Source organism: Staurois parvus, unplaced genomic scaffold (assembly GCF_062004578.1).
Source record: "Staurois parvus isolate SC_StPar_1 unplaced genomic scaffold, SC_StPar_1.0 ptg000154l, whole genome shotgun sequence".
In the NCBI taxonomy this organism is placed as follows: Eukaryota; Metazoa; Chordata; class Amphibia; order Anura; family Ranidae; genus Staurois; species Staurois parvus.
In genome coordinates, this window is record NW_028317950.1 from 26,375,620 (window position 1) to 26,397,095 (window position 21,476).

At 42.5% G+C, this 21,476-nt stretch overlaps 1 protein-coding gene across 7 annotated transcripts in view; it reads right to left on the reverse strand.

The window, feature by feature from the left end:
* Positions 1–21,476, reverse strand: part of EHMT1 (euchromatic histone lysine methyltransferase 1) — a 231,403-nt gene that overhangs the window by 76,170 nt on the left and 133,757 nt on the right. For 6 of the 7 annotated variants that reach the window (XM_089675307.1, XM_089675300.1, XM_089675304.1 and 3 more), the window contains exons 9-11: positions 18,033–18,131; positions 7,345–7,490; positions 2,753–2,896 (exon numbers count right to left, since the gene is read on the reverse strand). In XM_089675307.1, coding sequence (XP_089531433.1) covers positions 2,753–2,896; positions 7,345–7,490; positions 18,033–18,131 — 389 coding nt within the window. The remainder of the gene's footprint in view (positions 1–2,752; positions 2,897–7,344; positions 7,491–18,032; positions 18,132–21,476) is intronic. The other variant, XM_089675302.1, reaches the window with a different exon arrangement.

Here is a 21,476-nt window from a genome sequence, read left to right on the forward strand (position 1 = left end):
ATCTCTATGATTCCTAAGACGACCGATGATGTACAGGAACTGCAAGCCTTCCGGCCCATTTCTCTTCTTAATGAAGACCTGAAGATATTGGGCAAGATCCTTAGTTTTCGCATCAGTAAATATTTGCGCAGCCTGGTCCACAGGGACCAAGTAGGGTTCGTCCCTGGGAGGAAGGCGGGTGATAACGCTCGTAAGGTGGTCCATCTTATACATTTTCTGCAACAACGGAAAATCCTGGGATTCTTACTGTCCTTAGACATATCAAAAGCCTTTGATTCTCTATCCTGGGAATATCTGCGGTTTGTGCTGTCTCATTGGGGTTTTGGGGATTCTATTCTTTCTTGGATTCAAGCCTTGTATTCTTCTCCTTCGGCCTCCGTTAAATACGCTGGGTATTTCTCGGATCCCTTTCCTATTGGGCGAGGGACGAGACAGGGCTGCCCCCTGTCCCCGGAGCTCTTTGTCCTGGTCCTTGAGCCGATGGCTTTAGCGCTCCGGACCGATTGCAATGTATCGGGGGTTCCATACGCGGGACAGGAGTTTAAGCTGAACCTTTTTGCGGACGATGCCCTCTTGACTATTACTAATCCTCTGACGCTTCCTAATTTGCAACGGTTCTTGAGCGCTTCTCCTTGATTTCGGGTCTCCGTATTAACTTGGATAAGACTGTCGCTCTCAATATTACTTTGGTTTCAGATTTGGTTTCGCGCCTACAATCCCACTTCCCTTACAGGTGGGCTTCCTCTTCTCTTGAATACTTAGGCATTTGCTTGACCCCCACCTATGACTCCCTCTTTGCTGCAAATTATTATCCATTGCTTAGCTCTCTATCTTCTCTTATGCATTCCTGGCAATTTCCGCACCGGTCTTGGATAGGACAGGTTCATTCGGTGAAAATGACCATGCTGCCGAAATTGTTATATTATTTTCGCACCCTCCCAGTGCGGGTTCCCCCTCATTTTCTTCGGTTGCTTCAGGCGAAGTTTATGCGTTTTATCTTGGCCAATAAGCACCCCAGAGTCTCCAGAAATACGCTCTTTGTTCATAGACTCCAGGGTGGTCTTGGGGTGCCTAATGTAACTAAGTATTATCAGGCAAGCCAGACTGCCCCGCTGTCTATGTTGCACGCTTCCTCTGACGTTCCTCTCTGGGTCCTGCTGGAACTACCTAATTGTGCCCCTATCGCACCGTCGCCGCTTCTATGGCTTACCCTGCCCTGCGCCCTATGGCGCTGAGTCCGATGTTGCTCCATGGCTTACAAGTCTGGGACTCGGTACGTTACTCCATTGGCCTGAGGTCACCCTTTCTGCCTTTGCTCCCAATTATTAACAACCCTCTTTTCCCACCGGGTTTAGATCACCCAAGGGCGTTTTCTTGGTGGGTGGCTAATGGTTTTTCGCAGGTGCGACACTTTTTAATTTTTCGGTCCTTCCCCACCTGGAATTTTCTTCGGGAGTCCCGGGATGTTCCCCCCCGGCGGAATTTTTTCGATACCTTCAATTGCGGCACTGGCTGCTCTCGCTGCGGGGCACTTCTGCTTTCCCATACCAGGAATCTGCCTTTGAACAGCTTTGCCAGCAGCGTCCAGGCGCCCCGGGCCTTATCTCCCTTCTTTATGCAGCTCTGAACAGACGCTCGTCGTATACTTCTGTTTCATATGTTGTTCAGTGGGAGCGCGACCTGGGAGTGGCTGTGGATCCGGAGGACTGTAATAAGGCCTGGTCACTCATAGCTAAATGCTCATTCAATATGACTATGCTGGAGGCAGCCTATAAGGTATTGTTTTGTTGGTATTGGATTCCGGCTTGTTTGGCCCAGGCTAACCTTGCCTGTAGTGATCGATGTTTTCGGGGTTGTGGCCAACGTGCGATGTATTGCATATCTGGTGGTCATGCCCGAGACTGGCTTGTTTTTGGTCTTGTGTGTTTGGCCTCCTTTTCACTTTGTTCCATCTCTCCATACAGGATGCTCGGTATGCTTTGCTTCATTGCCCAATACCGGGCCTCTTGGCTCATCAGCAGAAGTTGGCTTCCTATTTGTTTTTATCGGCCACTAGAACAATTTCTCAGGCCTGGAAGAGTCCGTTTGTCCTTCTTCAGGGGTGCGGAATCGTATGACCACTATGATGCTCAACGAACAGATGTCGAGTATATGCAATGACTCCCAACGTAAATTTTTGAAAATATGAGAGCCGTGGTTGCAATATCCCTTTCCCACGCTCCCCCCAGCTAGTATGGGGATGTAATGGAGTTTGGCATTGGTGTTCGGTATTGGCACTCTTGGACCCCCGCTTCTTTTTTTTTTTTTTTCCTCTCTTTTTCTGTTTGTTTTTGGTGTTACAGTGGACAGCTGCCTTTAGTTGTTATATTCAGAGTTACATTAATGTTATTGTAACTTATGTGCCATTGATAGCCCCTGCGTGGGCGTACCTTTTGCCTTGTTGGAGTTAGCGCACTGTTTTCTCTATTATGCTTTTTTTTTTTTAATTGGTGCAATTGATAGCCCCTGCGTGGGCGTGTTTTGTTGTCTCTGTTTTATACTGTTTAAAATTAAAATGAATAAAAACCATTGAAATATAAAAAAAGGCAGTAAGTAAAAGAAGCTTATTCTTTGGGTACGCATACAAAAAAAGTCCTAAATTGGGCCTACAGATGCTTTCTTACACCATCAAAAAATACACTTAATTTTTGCCCTCACTGACACTGGATTACTCTACTAATAGATGTTTCAGCTGGCTGGGACAGGTACTTACAGCAGTGCAGAAATATCCACAGCCAGGGCAACACTGGTGTTTGACCATCTTCCCGCGGTGGTCTTCACACAACACCAAGTGTCGCACCTTGTTCGATGGTCTCATTACTTCCTGCTTCACCACCTCTCTCACACACCGGTTCAACTACAAAACAAAGAGTGCATGGCCATTATAGGTGAGTTCCCACTGATGATATTTTCCTAAAGGTGCAAACAGGCTGAAGTTTAGACTCTTTCTTTTTTCACCGGCTGCAAACATGTTTTACATCAGTGGCACCCTATGTAGTGAAACCAGAATTAGGACCGACCTAGGGTTACCATCTTTAAAAACAAGTCAGTATTAATGTCCAATAGTAATCTCCATATTTACTTAAAAGATAAATAATCAAGAATATTTGGTATACATTGGAGAGAACATGTCTTATGCAATAGTCCAATAGGGTCCTTTAACAGTTCATTCTTAACTCTCATACAATAAAATGATGGGAATGCAAAATATATTGTTTGAATGTATTAAAGTGAGTAATCGCTCAAAAAAATTAGCTACTGTAATGTAAAGAGCAGGGGCGGACTGACCATTCGAGCACTTGGGCACTGCCTGAGGGCCCGGGGTCAGTAGGGGGCCCTATGAAATGCCCCTGGTACCTTTTTTATAGGCTTTTTTGAGTGTGGGCAAGGACACAGGGAACCCCCATGATCCCCTATTGCCCGGGGGCCTCATGAGTTGTCAGTCCTCCCCTGGTAAAGAGAGATAATAACAAAAAATATTTAAGAATTTAAAGCTTTATTTTTTCTCATTCTTGCAGTGTCATTTTCTCTTCCCTTCACTTATGTTGTCATTCCTGGTGGCCAGTGAGGCATGCACTGAAGTGGGAGGTATGTGCTGAGCTGATGAGTAATATGCAGGAAGCCAGGGTTGATGGGGATATAGTGGGAGTGGGAGGGGAGGTGGCTGCACATTTTAAAAAGGGTGTGAAGTGTGCATGGAGAAATAGATACCTGCTGTAGGTGAGAGTAGTGGAGATGTGCTGGATACCTGCTTTTTGAGTGTGTTGCGGATGGGGAAGTTCTGCTGCATCCAGCATATTCAACCCCCTTCAGCACCCCCATCCTAAGAGGGAGACAGAGGTGCTAGAGATCTGTGAAGAGGTGGGATGTCCTAGACACCTGCTGGCCTTGTTCACATACCTTAGTTCCAGTGCAGCAATCTGCACCACTCCTGAGCACACAAGGCTGGGGAGTGGGGACAGGATCTCCTGTGGACTAGGCGAGACAGGAGCTGTGACCAAAGTGCTGGATGGGAAGAAGTGGGGGAGAGAGGAGCTCAGGGACATCTTTAGATGCAGCTATTTTCATTCATTTAAGCCATGGCTTAAATGAATTAAACTGCCACGGTCCTGCAGTTCAGTGTAATGTGGAAACACAATGTATAACCAGACACCCTGAAACCGCAGCCAATCAGTAAGACATGATACTGTCATGTATATGTACTGTCACATTATCAGCACGTTGCTGATAGGCTGAGGCTTCAAAGTGTGACTGGTTACAGGTTGTGTCGACACAATACACAGCAGCGAACGGAGGGTCAGTGGCTATTTCATTCATTTCAGTTGTGTTTTTTCACAGCTAAGAGTTCGCAAGTGCATGGCCTGCGAGGGGGAAAGCTGGGGCCTTATGGTTGAGAACCATTGATTATAGTTCAACAATGTGACAGTGATACTTGGCACACAGCAGCATCATTGTTGAGTAAAGCCAATTCTATCAGCTGCCCAATGAAGATCTTCCTGGATATTTAAAGTCAACCTGTGATTTGCTCTTGCAGGACAGAGCAATGGGCCCACTAAAAGTACAGATTTACTTTTAGGGAACTTGCACTAAATGCCCACCCCTTCTATATGCATCCTGCTATGGCAAACACTTACCTTTTTTTCTGTTTCTGCTTAGTGCCACACAGGCTGTCTACATAAAGCATCCACTTTTAACAATGAAAACCAGTGCAAACCCACATGATCAATTACATTACTCAGTTTAAAAAAACATTAATGTGCTAATAAAGATATATATAATAAATTATATATAAAATATATTGATATAAAAACATATATAAAAATTTAAAATTATAAGTCCAGTGACAAAAAAGCAAAGTGACAAAAAATCAAAAAAACCCCAGAAGATATATATATAAATATAATTACAGTCCCGTGACAAAATTAAATCAAATTAAATTGTAATATATTTTCCATTTGATTCTTCCGTGTTACTGATCCCTTCACCATCCACCAGTGCAGAAATCAACATTAACCGCACTCACCAGATAATGGTGAGTCACACGCCTTTCAGGATTGTTAAGGGCTCCTGGACCCCCTTTACTTTGTCTGGGACCTCCAAATGCTCTTTCCTCTTATGTCTAGGTACCTCTTCTGCTTACTCCTCTCACCGAATCCCCCAAAGGAAAATCAGGAAGAAGAAAAGACCATAGCGTGATACCGCAGTAACTTCTCCTCAAATTAATCTCTCCAGACCACTCACATTCTTTTGCGGGATATAGCCCACTTTTTATTCAAAACAACAGCGATTCTCTTCAGAAATGGTCCACTTTTCATGTACACCGATTATACAAGGACCTCACAGTTTAGTGTGCAGCAGGATGGCAGACCTCAGCTACAGACTCTTCTATTTAGGCTAAGATGGCCCCTTGGAACGCACCGCTCGGCGTGCGCTCCACTCACCGGAAATGACGTCAGACGACGGACCAGGCAACCGGAAGTGCGTCAACGCGTTTCGCCCCACCCACAGGGCGTTATCAAGACAAGGTCTTGATAACGCCCTGTGGGTGGGGCGAAACGCGTTGACGCACTTCCGGTTGCCTGGTCCGTCGTCTGACGTCATTTCCGGTGAGTGGAGCGCACGCCGAGCGGTGCGTTCCAAGGGGCCATCTTAGCCTAAATAGAAGAGTCTGTAGCTGAGGTCTGCCATCCTGCTGCACACTAAACTGTGAGGTCCTTGTATAATCGGTGTACATGAAAAGTGGACCATTTCTGAAGAGAATCGCTGTTGTTTTGAATAAAAAGTGGGCTATATCCCGCAAAAGAATGTGAGTGGTCTGGAGAGATTAATTTGAGAAGTTACTGCGGTATCACGCTATGGTCTTTTCTTCTTCCTGATTTTCCTTTGGGGGATTCGGTGAGAGGAGTAAGCAGAAGAGGTACCTAGACATAAGAGGAAAGAGCACTTGGAGGTCCCAGACAAAGTAAAGGGGGTCCAGGAGCCCTTAACAATCCTGAAAGGCGTGTGACTCACCATTATCTGGTGAGTGCGGTTAATGTTGATTTCTGCACTGGTGGATGGTGAAGGGATCAGTAACACGGAAGAATCAAATGGAAAATATATTACAATTTAATTTGATTTAATTTTGTCACGGGACTGTAATTATATTTATATATATATTTTCTGGGGTTTTTTTGATTTTTTGTCACTTTGCTTTTTTGTCACTGGACTTATAATTTTAAATTTTTATATATGTTTTTATATCAATATATTTTATATATAATTTATTATATATATCTTTATTAGCACATTAATGTTTTTTTAAACTGAGTAATGTAATTGATCATGTGGGTTTGCGCTGGTTTTCATTGTTAAAAGTTTTTGGTCTTTTGTACCTGTGCACAGCAGCATCTCACGGGGATTTGTATGGTAAATAGGAAGTCCTGAGCGCTGAGGTTTTGTTTTTTTACATAAAGCATCCACTACTTACAGTGTGCACACACAAAGGATGGCTGAATAGGGTTCAGCCATAGGAATGAGCCTGCAACGGGAGTGTGCACTTTGAAGGCGAGCTGTTTGGGACACTTTTATTAAAAGGCTGCGTGGCGCTGAGAAGTGCCACATAGTGAAGAACCCTAAAACAGAGAGGAAGGTAAACATTTAACATAGCAGGCTGCGCACAGAAGGGGTGGGCATTTAGGTATAGTACAAGCTCCCTAAAAGTAAACATGTACTTTATGTGATTCCAGGCCACATACTGGCAAACTCTAAGCTGTGAGAAATGACAGCTGAAATGAATGAAACCACAGACCCTCAGCAATAGGAATGACTGACACTGAAGCGGGGGTGTGCACTTCCGATGAGCTTCCCTATTCCTGCTCTCTCCACCTGGCTGAAAATAACAAATTAAATTCAAACAATGTGGCACATGTCAGAGATTAAACAGAACTAAGAACAGCCTTCCCCTTCCTCACAGAATTGGTTGCCTGAGCAGTCAATTGTCAGGCATGAGAGCTGTCACATGGGGTGAAGGAATAGATCTTAGCCCTGCCTAACAGACCAACTTGAAGCTTATACTGGACCTTTTCTCTTTGGCTCAGCCAACAAATGGAGCAGGATGACGTTAAAAAAAAAAAAAGGGAGTATAGAGAAGACATGGTTCAGCTTAAGCAATGAAGATAAACCTCTGCTTTTGTCTGCATAGAAAAAAAGCACAAGTTTAAGTTATCCTTGAATAGTTTTAACTTTTAGGTTTGGGGCTTTAAGAAAAAAAATGGAACTAACAAAATGATAAAACTCTACCCTCCGAAGTCCTTGACTTCTCACCTCTTGATCAGAGCTCTCAACAGCCATGCATCGATCTCCAGCTTTTGTCAGCAGCTCATCCTCTTTAGGGGTCTCCATCCGGCAGCTACAAAGGGGAATTCCTTGAAGCCCATCCACCTCCATGTTGTCAGACCCATTGGGAAGACCTTCAACAGGAAAAACAATCATAACTCAGCATTAAGTAAGCAAATATAAATGGTTAATTTCCTGCATACATGCTTGCAGATTTGCTAGTGGTCCATTCTTAAAAGTGCTTCCAAAAATCTCCTCTGGTTTAACACCACTGGTTTTGAGGCCACTTTACACAGGTAATAGTCTGGTAACACTAGACTGGACAGCTCTTTACAAAGTACACCAGACATATGTGAATGATTTCCAAGCTTTTCAGCATTTTCTTGACGACCTTACAGCATCCTCCAGTCTCCAGTCTGTTGAACATGGATATTAACTGTAGAGCTGGTTGTAGCTTTAAGCAAGTTTTTAACAGACAGGCAATGGTGCCTAGTAAAGGAAGACTGAGGATGGACTGGAAAGTTCTTTTTTGCTTTAGTGCTCCAGGCACCTAAGTAGCCAGTGCATGAATAAGTCCATACAGCTCCACAGAATACAATAATATCAATTCTGGGCAGCTGAAATCTTTAACAATTTTTCTGGGTAAACCAAACCTTCATCAAAGTGTCAGAAAAAACAATAGTGACAGTCTTTTTCCCAACAGTTGCCAGTTTCCTCAGTTAAGCTGGGTACACACTATGAAAATCACGCAAGCGATCGTTCAGTTTTCCTCAATATAATAAAAAAATCTCACAAGCAATAAATATACTATATCAATAATAGGTATTGACAAAAGCAGCTCACACTAGCCACATACTCATAATGTGCATCAATACAAAGCATAAAAATACAGTGCAGTGCTTCCTCAAAATGAATGTGAACCCAAATATACGTAGGCAGAACTAAAAGAGCATTAAAAGATAGAGTTAAGGAACATGTATATAACATAGGCAGAGGTTATAAGAAACATTATTTGTTTAACCACTTTAGATTAGTCCATCAAAAAGATTACAGCGGATTACAATTTTGGGGGGGTAGAAGTATACAAACCCCATAGGAGAGGGGATCATAAAATTAGGGAATTGAGCAAAAAGGAATCCCATTGGATTTATAAATTAGGATCTTTGTTCCCTAATGGTTTAAATGCAGAATTCAATCTCAGATGTTTTTTAAGTAATTATTAATGGTATTATATATGCCATTTCTGCTGATAGATATCGTTTGTCCACATTATAGCCTACTGGAGTTCATTGCATTATGTCCCTGTTGTATGATATTGTTGTCTCATGAGGTTATAATGTTAAGTATATTATTAGGTAGTCTATATATGAGCAGTATAGAGAATCACAGGACCTATAGGATAGGGTCACTGGGGAATGTGCATTTGATAATAGATACAGCAAGTGGGTGGTTATCATGAAGTACAGGTAGTTATTTTGCATAGGGACTACTAGAAAATGGCCACTGTTTGGATACTATATATTGTTCCATATACATTTTTTTCAGGTTTGTCAATGATAAAACCTACAGGGGCTGACATACATGGCGAGTAGAGTGGTGGGAATATAATATGTAGATTCATTTAAGTATGGGGGGGGGGTTGTTAATATTTCTGATGGTCCCTGTAGGGGTCAACAAGAACAGGTCCGCAGGTGCGATGTATATGTTTAACAATCATTACCCACAAGAAAATGGCTGCTGTTGCGGCCCATTGAACACAGTTGAATATGGGCTACAGCAAAATGGCCGCTGGCCATTGAATACAGTTAATTGTATATGGACTACAGCAAAATGGCTGCTGGCCTCTATATATACCTCTTGAACGTGGTGGCATCCAATTATATACCCGAGGAAGCCACATGACCCTGTGGTGCAACGCGTAGGAGGGGGCTTGATGACGTCACGACGCTGTCTACACACAGATCCATTGATGGTCAGAGCAGATGAGTATAGGATTTTCTCTGTATTCCTGTTTCACAGCACCATTCGTTTTTTAAAAAGCGCTAGATATCTGGTGTGCTGCAGCACCTTTAGAGTGTGAGTAGCCACTTATATGTTTTAATAAAGTGGAATGTTTTTAAGAATAGAGCACCATTTTGTTTCCCATCTTTTTTATCATATGCAATGAGTGGAGGAGTAGAGATCAAGGGAGTGTTGATCTCTGGAGGAAGAGTCTAAACCCAGGATATACTTGCCAGTTCATGTCCAATTCAAGGGAAACATGCGTTTTTTGACCGAACATAACGTGAGGTCAAATACTCCAGGTGAGGGCACATCTGGTGATCCATGATGGAGGATTTAGATATATGAAGATATGAATTGTTTTAAGATTTATTCAACTTGAAGAAATCAATATTTCGAGACTTTGATGTTTCAACTGATGCATGTTCACCCGTATGGATTAATTTTCACCACAGAACTTAATTTTTTTTTTTTTTTTTTTTTTAAGATATTTGGGTTCAAATTCATTTTGAGGAAGCGCTACACTGTATTTTTATTTTCGGTTTTCTTCAATGGTTCACAGCAAGTCGAACCCGAGGATGGTACCAACTGTACAAAAGATTATCGTTTCTGATCATGTGCGGTCTTTCGTATCCGATTTTATTGTAAAAACAGTACACATTAAACAAAAATTGTTAGTTCTGTTCACATACGAGAAAAATTTTGGAGTTTGTCTCTTCAGAAATTTTTGTTTGGAAAGTCTGGATCGGACGTCAAAAGTTGTGTACACGCTTTACAAAGAATGAAAGATTCCTTGTATGGAATTTTTCTTCCGATTTTCTTATAATGCGTACCCAGCTTAACCTTACTGAAAATGGAGTATGAAATAGACAACACAGTTGGTTACTATAGGGATGTCCACACCCTTTGAGGCAATTCTTCTATTAAATAAATGGTGCTATCTAAATTTTATTCTGTCAATTATCCTTCACATAAAAAAGAAGCAGATAGTTTTCTCTTAGTTTTTCTTATTCCGTTTTCTTTCTTAAACTTTATGGAGAGAGATCCCCAATACTGCTTCATGGGCATATGTCTTACGATTGGAGTTACAGTTTGGGTGAACAGAGAAATGTTGAGGGGTCAGATTGCAGTCTTACTTAGATGGCAACTTTTAGTCTGACCACACACCAATTTTGTATCAATCATTTCATCTTCAATCTGAATTTTCACTTGTGTTCTGATGTGTTTTATTATTTGCCAAACATGCATACATTTGGTTTTTCTACTAAAAAGATTGCATTTCTGGATCCAACTGCTTTTATCGGTAGGACAAAGAATGTTTGAGGAAAAAAAAAAAAACGATTCCAGGGACCATACCTGCATTAGACCAGCTGTTAACCATTGAAACTGTGTTATTCTGTCCAATCATTGCCTTTCTGATTCAGTTAAAAAGATGAAACGGTTGGTACAGCCATTTTGTAGCCTGAACCAACACACATCTGTTAGTAAAGAATGAGGCACAAATAACTGCAAAGGTGTGCTGAGTTCTGTAGTTCTGGAGCAACAGAGATAAGGTTCTACACTAAAGTAACTAAAGCATTAAATGCAAGCTGCAAACTGCAACCACGCATGGAGCCTGTCAATGTGTACATTCCCAGAAAACACACTAGGGAACACACCAAGGGAGCAGACTAAGTAGATTCCATTAAGAGGACAGGACAGAATGTCACGTAATACATGGAGCACAACCATCAGGAACTCACGACAGAAGGAAATAATTTAGTAGCAATTAAAAGAGCATTTAATTGAAGGCAATCTGCAGTAAATTTTCATAACGTTGTATTAGGTCTACTTGGCTTATTTGTTCAAATGTAAACTGCAGAATTCCATGTGCTGCAGTGTATAACTCCAGCAGCAAAAAATACTATTTGTCTTTCCCATTGTCACTGCATTAAAGAGGGTCTACTTTTGGCTCAGACCACGCAGACCGCAATGGCTAGAAAGCTGCAGAAGACAGCCTTGCCTTTGAGGTCAAAGTAGGCCGAATATCAATAGCCAATAACGGATTAAGCTAGATAGTCTTATTGCTGGAACTAAGCCCCTATAATATATAGAACTCCAATTCCAAAAAAAGTTGGGATGCTGTGCAAAATCTACATAAAAACCAAATACAATAATCTGCAAATCCCACACTCCCATATTTTATTCACAATAGAAAATATATCAAATGTTTAAACTGAGAAAAAAGGTAATTTTGAAACGGATGGCAGCAACATGTCTGATAAAAGTTGGAATAGGGCCATGTTTACCACGTTGGAGCACCCCCTCTTCTTATAACACTCTCTAAAGATATGGGAACTGAGGAAACCAGTTTCTGGAGTTTTCGGAGGGGAGTGTTGTCCCATTTTCATTTCAAGATGCGCCAAATGTTTTCAAATATGTATGGTATGGGGTACAAGCAGGCATGGAACTTAAGTCAGAAAATGAAGTCCAGCTAGATCACTTCAGGCTGGCCCCTTTTGCAGGTATAGCTAAGTAAAACATTAAAAATAAGTGCCTGTATTGTTTACAATCCAGTAATACACGCGGTCTCACCCTGCTCTGCACATGCACAGCTGCTAAAATGTAGAGGCCAATCTGCTGATAACCTAAAGATTTATTGCTACTCGGGGACTCTGGGCTTCAGTAAAATGGCAGCCTCCAGCAAGAAGAAACAGGAACAATGCTGGAGGCAACTTACAGTACACACTCATTTCCATAGTATACAGTGCATCCAGAAAGTATTCACAGCGCTTACTTTTGCCACATTTTGTTATGTTACAACCTTATTCCAAAATAGATTACTTTCATTATTTTCCTCAACATTCTACAAACAATACCCCATAATTACAACGTGAAAGAAGTTTGTTTAAAAATCTTTGCAACTTATTAAAAAAAAAAAAAAAAAAAAAAAAAAAGAACCACATGTACATGCCTTTGCTCAATACTTTGTTGAAGCACCTTTAGCACCAATTACAGCCTCAAGTCATTCTGAGCACAATGCTACAAGCTTGGTACACCTACGTTTGGGCAATTTCTCCTAATCTTCTTTGCAGTACCTCTCAAGCTCCATCAGGTTGGATGGGGGAGTGTCATGCACAGCAATTTTCAGATCAGAGATGTTCAATCTTTTTCAATTCTAGGCTCTGGCTTGGCCACTCCAGGACATTCACAGAGCTGGCCCGTAGCCACTCCTTTGTTAAGTGGGCTGTGTGCTTAGGGTCGTTTTCCTGTTGAAAGATGAACTGTCATCCCAGTCTAAGGTCCAGAGCACTCTGGAACAGGTTTTCTTCAAGGATATCTCTGTACATTGCTGCATTCATATTTCCTTTGATCCTGATTAGTCTCCCAGTTCCTGCCGCTGAAAAACATCCCCACAGCATAATGCTGCCACCACCATGCTTCACTGTAGGGATGGTATTGGCCAGGTGGTGAGCGGTGCCTGGTTTCCTCCAGACATGATGCTTGGCATTCAGGCCAAAGAGTTCAATCTTTGTTTCATCAGACCAGAGAGTTTTGTGTCTCATGGTCTGAGAGTCCCTCAGGTGCCTTTTGGCAATCTCCAGGCAGGCTGCCATTTGCCTTTTACGGAGGAGTGGCGTCCATCTGGCCACTCTACCATACAGGCCTGATTGGTGGAGTGCCGCAGAGCTGGTAGGTCTTCTGGAAGGTTCTCCTCTCTCCACAGGCTTAGGCCCTTTTTCTGTACCCTTCCCCAGATCTGTGCCTTGATACAATCCTGTCTCGGACGTCTATAGACAATTCCTTGGACTTCATGGCTTGGTTTGTGCTCTGACATGCACTGTTAACTGTGGGACCTTATATAGACAGGTTTATGCCTTGCCTAATCATGTTCAATCAACTGAATTTCCCACAGGTGGACTCCAATCAAGTTGTGGAAACATCTCAAGGATGATCAATGGGAACAGGATGGACAAAAGCTTAATTTTGAATGTCATGGCAAAGGCTGTGAATACTATGTACATGTGGTTTTTTCCATTTTTTATTTTTAATAATTTGCAAAGATTTCAAAACGAACTTCTTTCACGTTGTCATTATGGGGTATTGTTTGTAGAATGTTGAGGAAAGAAAGTAATTTAATCCATTTTGGAATAAGGCTTTAACATAAAAAAATGTGGAAAAACTTAAGCGCTGTGAATACTTTCTGGATGTACTGTAATTATTAATGCGGTATGTACAGCATGTTCCCTGCTAAAGAATATTTTTTATCAAGTTATTATGGGTAAAGTTCAGCTTTAAGCCTCCAGTCTTTTCTACTACAAAGCCATGCTGTTGGCATAGATGCAATATGCAGTTTAGCATTGTCCTGCTAAGATATGCAAGGCCTTTCCTGAAAAAGACACTGGCTGGGAGCATATGCTGCTCTAAAACCTGGATATACAGTGGGGAAAATAATTATTTGATCCACTGCAGATTTTGCAGGTTTGTGCACTTCCAAAGAAATGAAGGGTCTATAATTTTTATCATAGGTGTATTTTAAATGACAGACAGATTATCAACCAAAAATCCTGGAAAAAAACACGATACAAATACTAAAACTGAATTGCAGATCAGTGAGTAAAATGAGTATTTGCTCCCCTACCAACCAACAATAATTCTGGCTCCCACAGACTGGCTACGTGCTCATGTGGTACACAGATTAGTCCTATCAATTTAAGAAGGTGCCCCTAATGACAACTCGTTTTGTGTATGAAAGATACATGTCCGCAAAATCTCCTTCTTCCATTCAGACCTCACCACCATGGGTAAGAGCTGTCAAAGGACATGAGGGACAAGATTGTAGACCTACACATGGCTGGAATGGGCTACAAGACCATCTACAAAAAACCTTGGTGAGAAGGAGAACTGTTGGAGAGATTATTCACAAATGGTAGAAATACAAAATAACCATCTATCACCCTAGGTCTGGAGCTTTATGCAAAATTTCACCTCATGGGGTAACGATGATCATGAGAAAAGTGAGGGATCAGCCCAGAACTACACGGGAGGAGCTTATGAATGATCTCAAGGCAGATGGGAGCACAGTCACCAAACAAACCATTGGTAACATAATACGCGCTATGTATTGAAATCCTGCAGTGCCCACAAGGTCCCCCTCCTCAAGAAGGCACATGTACAGGCCCATATGAAGTTTGCCAATGGACATCTAAATGATTGGGAGAAAGTGCTGTGGTCAGATGAGACCAAAATTGAGCTCTCTGGCATTAATTCGACTCGCCATGTTTGGAGGAAGAAAAATGCTGACTATGACCCTAAGAACACCATCCCTACAGTCAAGCACGGAGGAGGAAACATTATGCTTTGGGGCTGTTTCTCTGCTAAAGGTATAAGCTGATTTTGCTGCATTGAGGGGCCAATAAATATATTGTAAAATCTTGGATGAGAACCTTCTTCCTGTCAGGGCAGGAGCCGAGGAACGGACAGGCAGGCCTAACAATGTAACGCACTGGCTGACAACAACCACCACCCACAGACCGAAGTCCCTCAGGGCGCGGAGTCTAAGTCCCAGGCTGCCCTTCACCAGGGCCCCTGATGGTGGGGATGGACTTGACGCAGCCAGGAACCAGGTCGCGGCGCCCGAGACACCTCAGCTGCGGTAATGGCCGCCGCCAATGGCGTGTAGCTGGTGGAAGAAACAAAAGAGTAGTCAGACAAGCCGGGTCAACAACAACAGGACAAAACAGTACAGGACAGCAGACGAGAATCACAGGTCACAAGCCGGGTTCAGCAACAGAGGGTCAGATCAAAGGAGAATACAAAGAATAGTCAAGTCACAAGCCGAATCAGAATACCAGGAGAGTCACGAGAGTCAGAACAGAGTAATAGTAACACCAAGACACAAGTGCAAAGAGCATGTGTGGGCCACAGGCTTATATGTCATCAGCCACGCCCCTCTGGGGGGTGGACCTCAGAGACCTGAAGGCATAAAAAGGATTCCCATCATGCACAGCAGAATCCAAGATGGACGCCAGCACATGGAGTAACATAACCTCAGGGAACAGGTAGGACCTTGACACTTCCCTCAGCCAGAACACTAAATATGGGTTGTGGATGGGTCTTCCAGCATGATAATGACCCAAAACATACCGCCAAGGGAACAAAGGAGTGGCTCAAGAAGAACATTAAGGTCATAAAGTGGCCTAGTCAGTCTCCAGATCTTGATCCTATAGAAAATTTATGGAGGGAGCTGAAACTTCGAGAAGATATGTAAAGAAGAGTGGACCAAAATCTCTCCTGAGATGTGTGCAAATCTGGTAACCAACTACAAGAAACCTCTTACCTCTGTGCTTGCCAACAAGGGTTTCTCCACCAAATACCAAGTCATGTTTTGCTTGGGGATCAAATACGTATTTTTGAACTGCAACTCAATTGTTAAAATTTGTACTAGTGGTCCACCGAAATGAAAATTCTGGTGCCGAAACCGATACAGAAAATTCAGAAATAATGTGGCCGAAAACCGAACTGAAACCAAAATGTCTGCGTATGTGGGGGTGGGGAGGCTCCAATTTATTTTTGTATTTTTTTCTACTTTCATGTATATTTTTATTTTATTTTTTTAACTTATGATTTTATTACTATCACATAATCAGCTGTCACTTTCACTGGAGTTAAAGGAAACTTTGTTTCTTTTAACTCAGGGAAATTAACTGAAAGAAAACTTTGTTTCTTTTAGCTGGGGGGAAAGTGACAGCTAATTCTGTGAGCTATAGTGAAAAAAAAAAAAGCTGGTAACTACATATAGTGACAGCCAGTCACTGTATACACTGCTCCTCTCAGGCCTTTCTCCGCCACACCCTCACATCTGCAGTACACACAGTGTATCTTTCAGCATTGATGGTGCATTTCCAGGTGTGCAAACTGCCAAATCCATACGCACTAATGCACCCCCCATACCATCAGAGATGCAGGTTTTTGAACAGAGTGCTCATGAGCCAGAAGGTCCCTCTCTTCTTCAGACCAGAGGACGTGACACCCACTGTCTGACCACAGAACAGTTTTCCACTTTGCCTCAGACCATTTTAAATGAGCTTTGGCTCAGAGTAGACGGCAGAGTTTCTGGATCACATTCAGATATGGCTTCCTCTTTGCATGATAGAACTTTAACTTGCATTTTTGAATGGCATAGCAAACTGTATTCACAGACAGTGATTTTTCAAAGTATTCCTGAGCCCACGCAGTGAATTCCATCATAGAATCATGCCCGTTTTTACTGCAGTGCCAGCTGAGAGCCGGAAGATCACAGGCATCCAATACTGCATTCCTGCCATGTCCCTTACACACAGATATTTCTCCAGATTTTGTAAATCTTTCAGTGATATTTTGTACTGCAGAAGATTATATGTTTAAAATCTTTGTAATTTTATGTTGAACATTATTCTGGAATTGTCCTACAATGTTTAGATGCAGCTTTTTACAGATTGGTAAACCTCTGCCCATCTTTACTTCTGAGACGCTCTGACTCTCTAAGATGCTCTTTTTATACCCAATCACGTTACTGACCTCTTGCCAATTAACCTAGTTTCTGTCAGGGCAGGAGCTGTGGAACGGACAGACAGGCCTAGTGGCAGGGTCACGCACTGACTGACAACCACCACCCACAGACCGGAGTCCCTTAGGGTGCGAAGTCTAAGTCCCAGGCTGCCCTTCACCAGGGCCCCTGATGGTGGGGATGGACTTGACGCAGCCAGGAACCAGGTCGCGGCCCCCGAGAAACCCCAGCTGCAGTAATGGCCGCCGCCAATGGCATGTAGCTGGTAGGAACCAGGTCAGACAATAGCGTAGTCGGGCAGGCCGGGTCGACAACAACAGGACAAACGGTACAGAAAAGTAGACAAGAATAACAGGTCACAGGCCGGGTTCAGCAACGGGAGGTCAGATCAAAGGAAAACACAGAGAATGGTCTAGTCAAAAGCCGAGTCAGATTCCAGGAGAGTCACGAGAGTATAAACAGAGCTGTTGCAACACTAACACACAAGACACGAATGCAAAGAGCACGTGCGGACAACAGGCTTATATGTGATCAACCACACCCCTCTGGGGGATGGACCGCAGAGGCCTGAAGGCATAAAAGACTCCCACCATGCTCTGCAGAAACCCAAGATGGATGCCAGCACATGGAGCAGCATAACCTCTGGTAAAAGGTAGGACCTTAACAGTTTCAAAATGTTTTTCTAGGTCTTCCGTGTTAGTACCACTTACTTTGCAGCTTTTTGTCCCAACTTTGAGACATGTTGCTGCCATAAATCTAAAAGTAAACTTTTTTCTGGTTTACATATGCAAATTAAAGGAACACCAGGGATAAAATGATTATTATAATGCTGGGACTAATCGTGTTGTTATGATAAAGGCGTAATCTCCCACAAAGTCCCTGTTTACAAAGGATTTTAGAAGACATGCTTGACTGTCATACCATACCCTATGCCCACACACAAATCAACAGCACAGAAGCAGGTTATGATCTGCAATCAAGCTTCCTAAACCCTTGCGATCCATATAGCTGACCTAGTGAAGATTGATTTTTGTTCTCTTTCAACAATTTCAGGCTGACTGTGTCAGTTCTAACTAGACATAACTGTCTTTGCATCAACACTTTAAAGAAAAAGGAAAAAAACATTCAGACCCAATTATTTCCTCACCTTTTTGAGGTGATAAGATTTCTTTTACTCGTAGGTCCAGAGAATCCAATGACACCTCTGTATATTCAGCGCTGGTCTCTTGACTCTCGGTATCATCTACTATATGGCATAAAAATTTGTTAAACGCAGTTACACCAATATACTGTACTGGAGGTTATTATATAGGAACAATTCCTGCAGTGCAGCAGCTTATAGTCACCAAAACCTTTTTTTATTGCAGAGAGGACAAAGAGTGACTGTCCTACACCGTACACTGACTTACTGCATTCTACATTACTGTATCGACTAGTGGACTGGCATATTGCACAGTCTACAATATTAAAACCAGATTATCCTAAATATAATAAAAAAATATTGATATAAAATGTACTAATGGCACAAAAGCAAATTCTAAGCTTCTCTGATGGATGACTTCCTGTAAATGACAGCTGCACTGTTCAGAAGATGCCATGTAAATATCACTGGTCACTTCAACTTGAGATGAATTCCAAGTATGGATATTTTTTACATAGTTAAACTGGTCCACCATAATTTTGTATATACCATACTTTGCAGATGCCCTGGAAGCTGGAAATCACACAGGAGGTCAGGATCTCGTTATGGGTGCCATTCAGGAAATACTTAGCATTTTCTGAACGGATGCAAAGTGATTGGAGGAGGAGAGTGTGACATCACTGCCTCATTAACCTTTTCCAATCAGGAAACGCTTTGCATTCATTCAGTGGATGAAACACATTCTCTAAATGGCACAATCCTGTGTTCAGAATGTTGCAGGCCAGCCACTCAGTAGGGGACCTGGAAGCAAGTGGAGGTCACTGGAGTAGCGGTGTCCGATTCAGTGATTTCCAGTTTCCAGTGGCATCAGCCAGGTATGGTGCATAAATTGTTACATTGACAGTCTTGCGATCTGTGCAGCCGCCATAATTGGAAGGCATATTTTATTAAAATTGACAGTCACGGCGTTCCGGAAAGCCTATCTTACGGGGTGTCTCTATGTGTGTTCCTGCAGCATGAAGTTGACATATTTGGGTGAGCTCTAGCTGAGGAATGAACCTTTAGTTTTTATACTCTGGCTTACTGTGTTTCAACACTTTGTGTACACGTATGGCTACTCCAACCCCTGAAGATGATTATGGAAGTGTGTTGGGTCATCTCACATGGAATTATCGGTTTACTACTAAAATATTTGTGTAGTCCAAGATGGATCAATGTAACTATGTATGAAGATACTCATCTGGAAATCATCTCTAAGGTACAGGTTTTTGATAGCTTGGTAGTGCAATGAAAAACCAAGCTGCCAAACTTTGCGCATTAAATAGGATTTTTAACTTACTGTAAAGATCCTTTTCTTACAGCTCAATAAAAGACACAGGATAAGAAAGAATTCTGAGAAACATAGGTTATACTGCTACGGCCTGAAGTATAGGACACTAGCATACAAAAAAAGCTGTTGGTCAGCCAGGTATAACCCTCCCACCATGCTTCAGTTTTATGGAAAGTAGCAATAGGAGTGGATCGCAAAGACAAAGGGGTGGGACCTTTATCTTTTAAGGTCCTCCAGGAAAAGGATTTTAGGATTAGTCAAAAAATCTATTTCCTTAATTGCTTTCTTACAGGACACGGTAAAAAGGATTTTGAGGAATAAGGGACGATTAAAAAAGAAGTCCAGCAGAGGAATGGGCAGCACAGCAAATGAAACTCCAACGGGGCTCCAAAAAACAAGTGAAAATAACTGGGAGCTGTCCAAAGGATGCTACGGAGTTTTTTATGGAATACAAAATGCCCTGCCTCACACCATGTGAAATATATTGCCCAAATGCAATGGCAGGCCTTGCAAGAGGTGGATTTCATAGCATTCAAAATAATGGAATAACATAATCAGATAGGCCCCTATCACTTAAGACCTGAGCTTTACACCCATGCAGTTAAAGCCAGATACTGTGAATAATGGTGGTAAACTGGTCCTTTGGACAAAGGAGCCAGGTGACAGAGAAGAGCCACGGGTGAGTACTATCAAGAGTCTGATTAACTCTGAGTACCAAATCCGCATTTGCCAAATCGGTGCAATAAGAATCACCGGGACTCCTATCTTAACCTGGCAGAGCAGAACAGGAAGGAACTTCAGAGGAGGAAAGGTGTAGATCAGGTTGCACTGATCCCATGAAGTCAGCAAAGCATAGATCTAGAGGAAGCCTGGATCTGGGGACAAATGCACTATGTGTTGTTGAATTTGTAAGCCAGGAAGTATGCCTGCCAATTGTCCACATGGAATATGCTCAGCAGACAGGGATGTAACATGAAGTCCCACCCAAACCAGAATCTGGTCAGCATCTCTGATAACAGAAAAAGACCACTGGTACCTCTGTGATGGGTGATTAATGCCACTGTTGTGGCAACGTCTGACTGCATTTGGATTGGATGATCATGCAGCCGAGAGGTCCAACGCTGAAAAGATAAGTGAAATCACCTATAACTCTAGGATATTTATTAGGATGAATTAACTCCAGTGACCAGGTCCTCTGTACTGAAAGGTTACCCAGGATTCCTCTGATGACTGTCAGGAGGGCATCTGTTGTGAAAAACTTCCAGACCAATGGAACAAAGTATTTCCCAAACTGCAGGGTTAGAACAGTGAGCCACCTGGTCAGGGTGTCAGGTGAATGGGCAAATGCCCACTCTCTGTAGCACACAGTCAGAATGTTGGTGTACAAATGTCTGGAGTGGAACTGGGCATATAGGATTGCCTTGAAGAAGGGCACTATCAAACCAAGAACGCAAAAGTGGAGAGTTGGAATGCTCCTAGATTGCAGTCTCTAAAAAATGGTAGTGGAGAGTCAAGAGTTTACCTTGTGAAAAAAACTGACCTGAGCAGTATTCTAGGAGAAGACCTAGGTAGTGGAAACAGCAAGTCACTTTCAGTACTGACTTCTGATGGTTCATGATCCAACTGAACCTTTGAAGAATCTAAACAGTTCTACACAAATTGGCTGGCAAGGTCTGAGCTGATTGTTCTCTCAGCAGGGGCTAATCCAGGTGTTCCACAATGGTAATGTTCAGTGAACACAGCAGAGCAAGCACAGGTGCTAACACTAAGGTGAAATCTTAAGGTGCAGAAAACAGACCAAAGGTAAGGGAAAACCCATACATTTCAGAATTTCTGTTGACCTTGTGTTCCATAAAAGAACAAATAATAACAATTGGAAGTCTGCATCAGGTGAACTTGCAGGTTTGTACCTACAAACAATGAAGGCACTGCTGCAGAGGCACTTGCTGCCTCAAGAGAAACTGAGAAATAGAGATTAGCTAAAAACACCTACTCCAGCTAATCAATATCCCTCCAGCATCTCCCAGGTATCACTAGCCAGGGTCATGGAGCGGTCTCCTGAAAACAGGGGCAATGAGTGAACATTATTTAAGCCTGCAGATCCTTTTAACCCACATCAG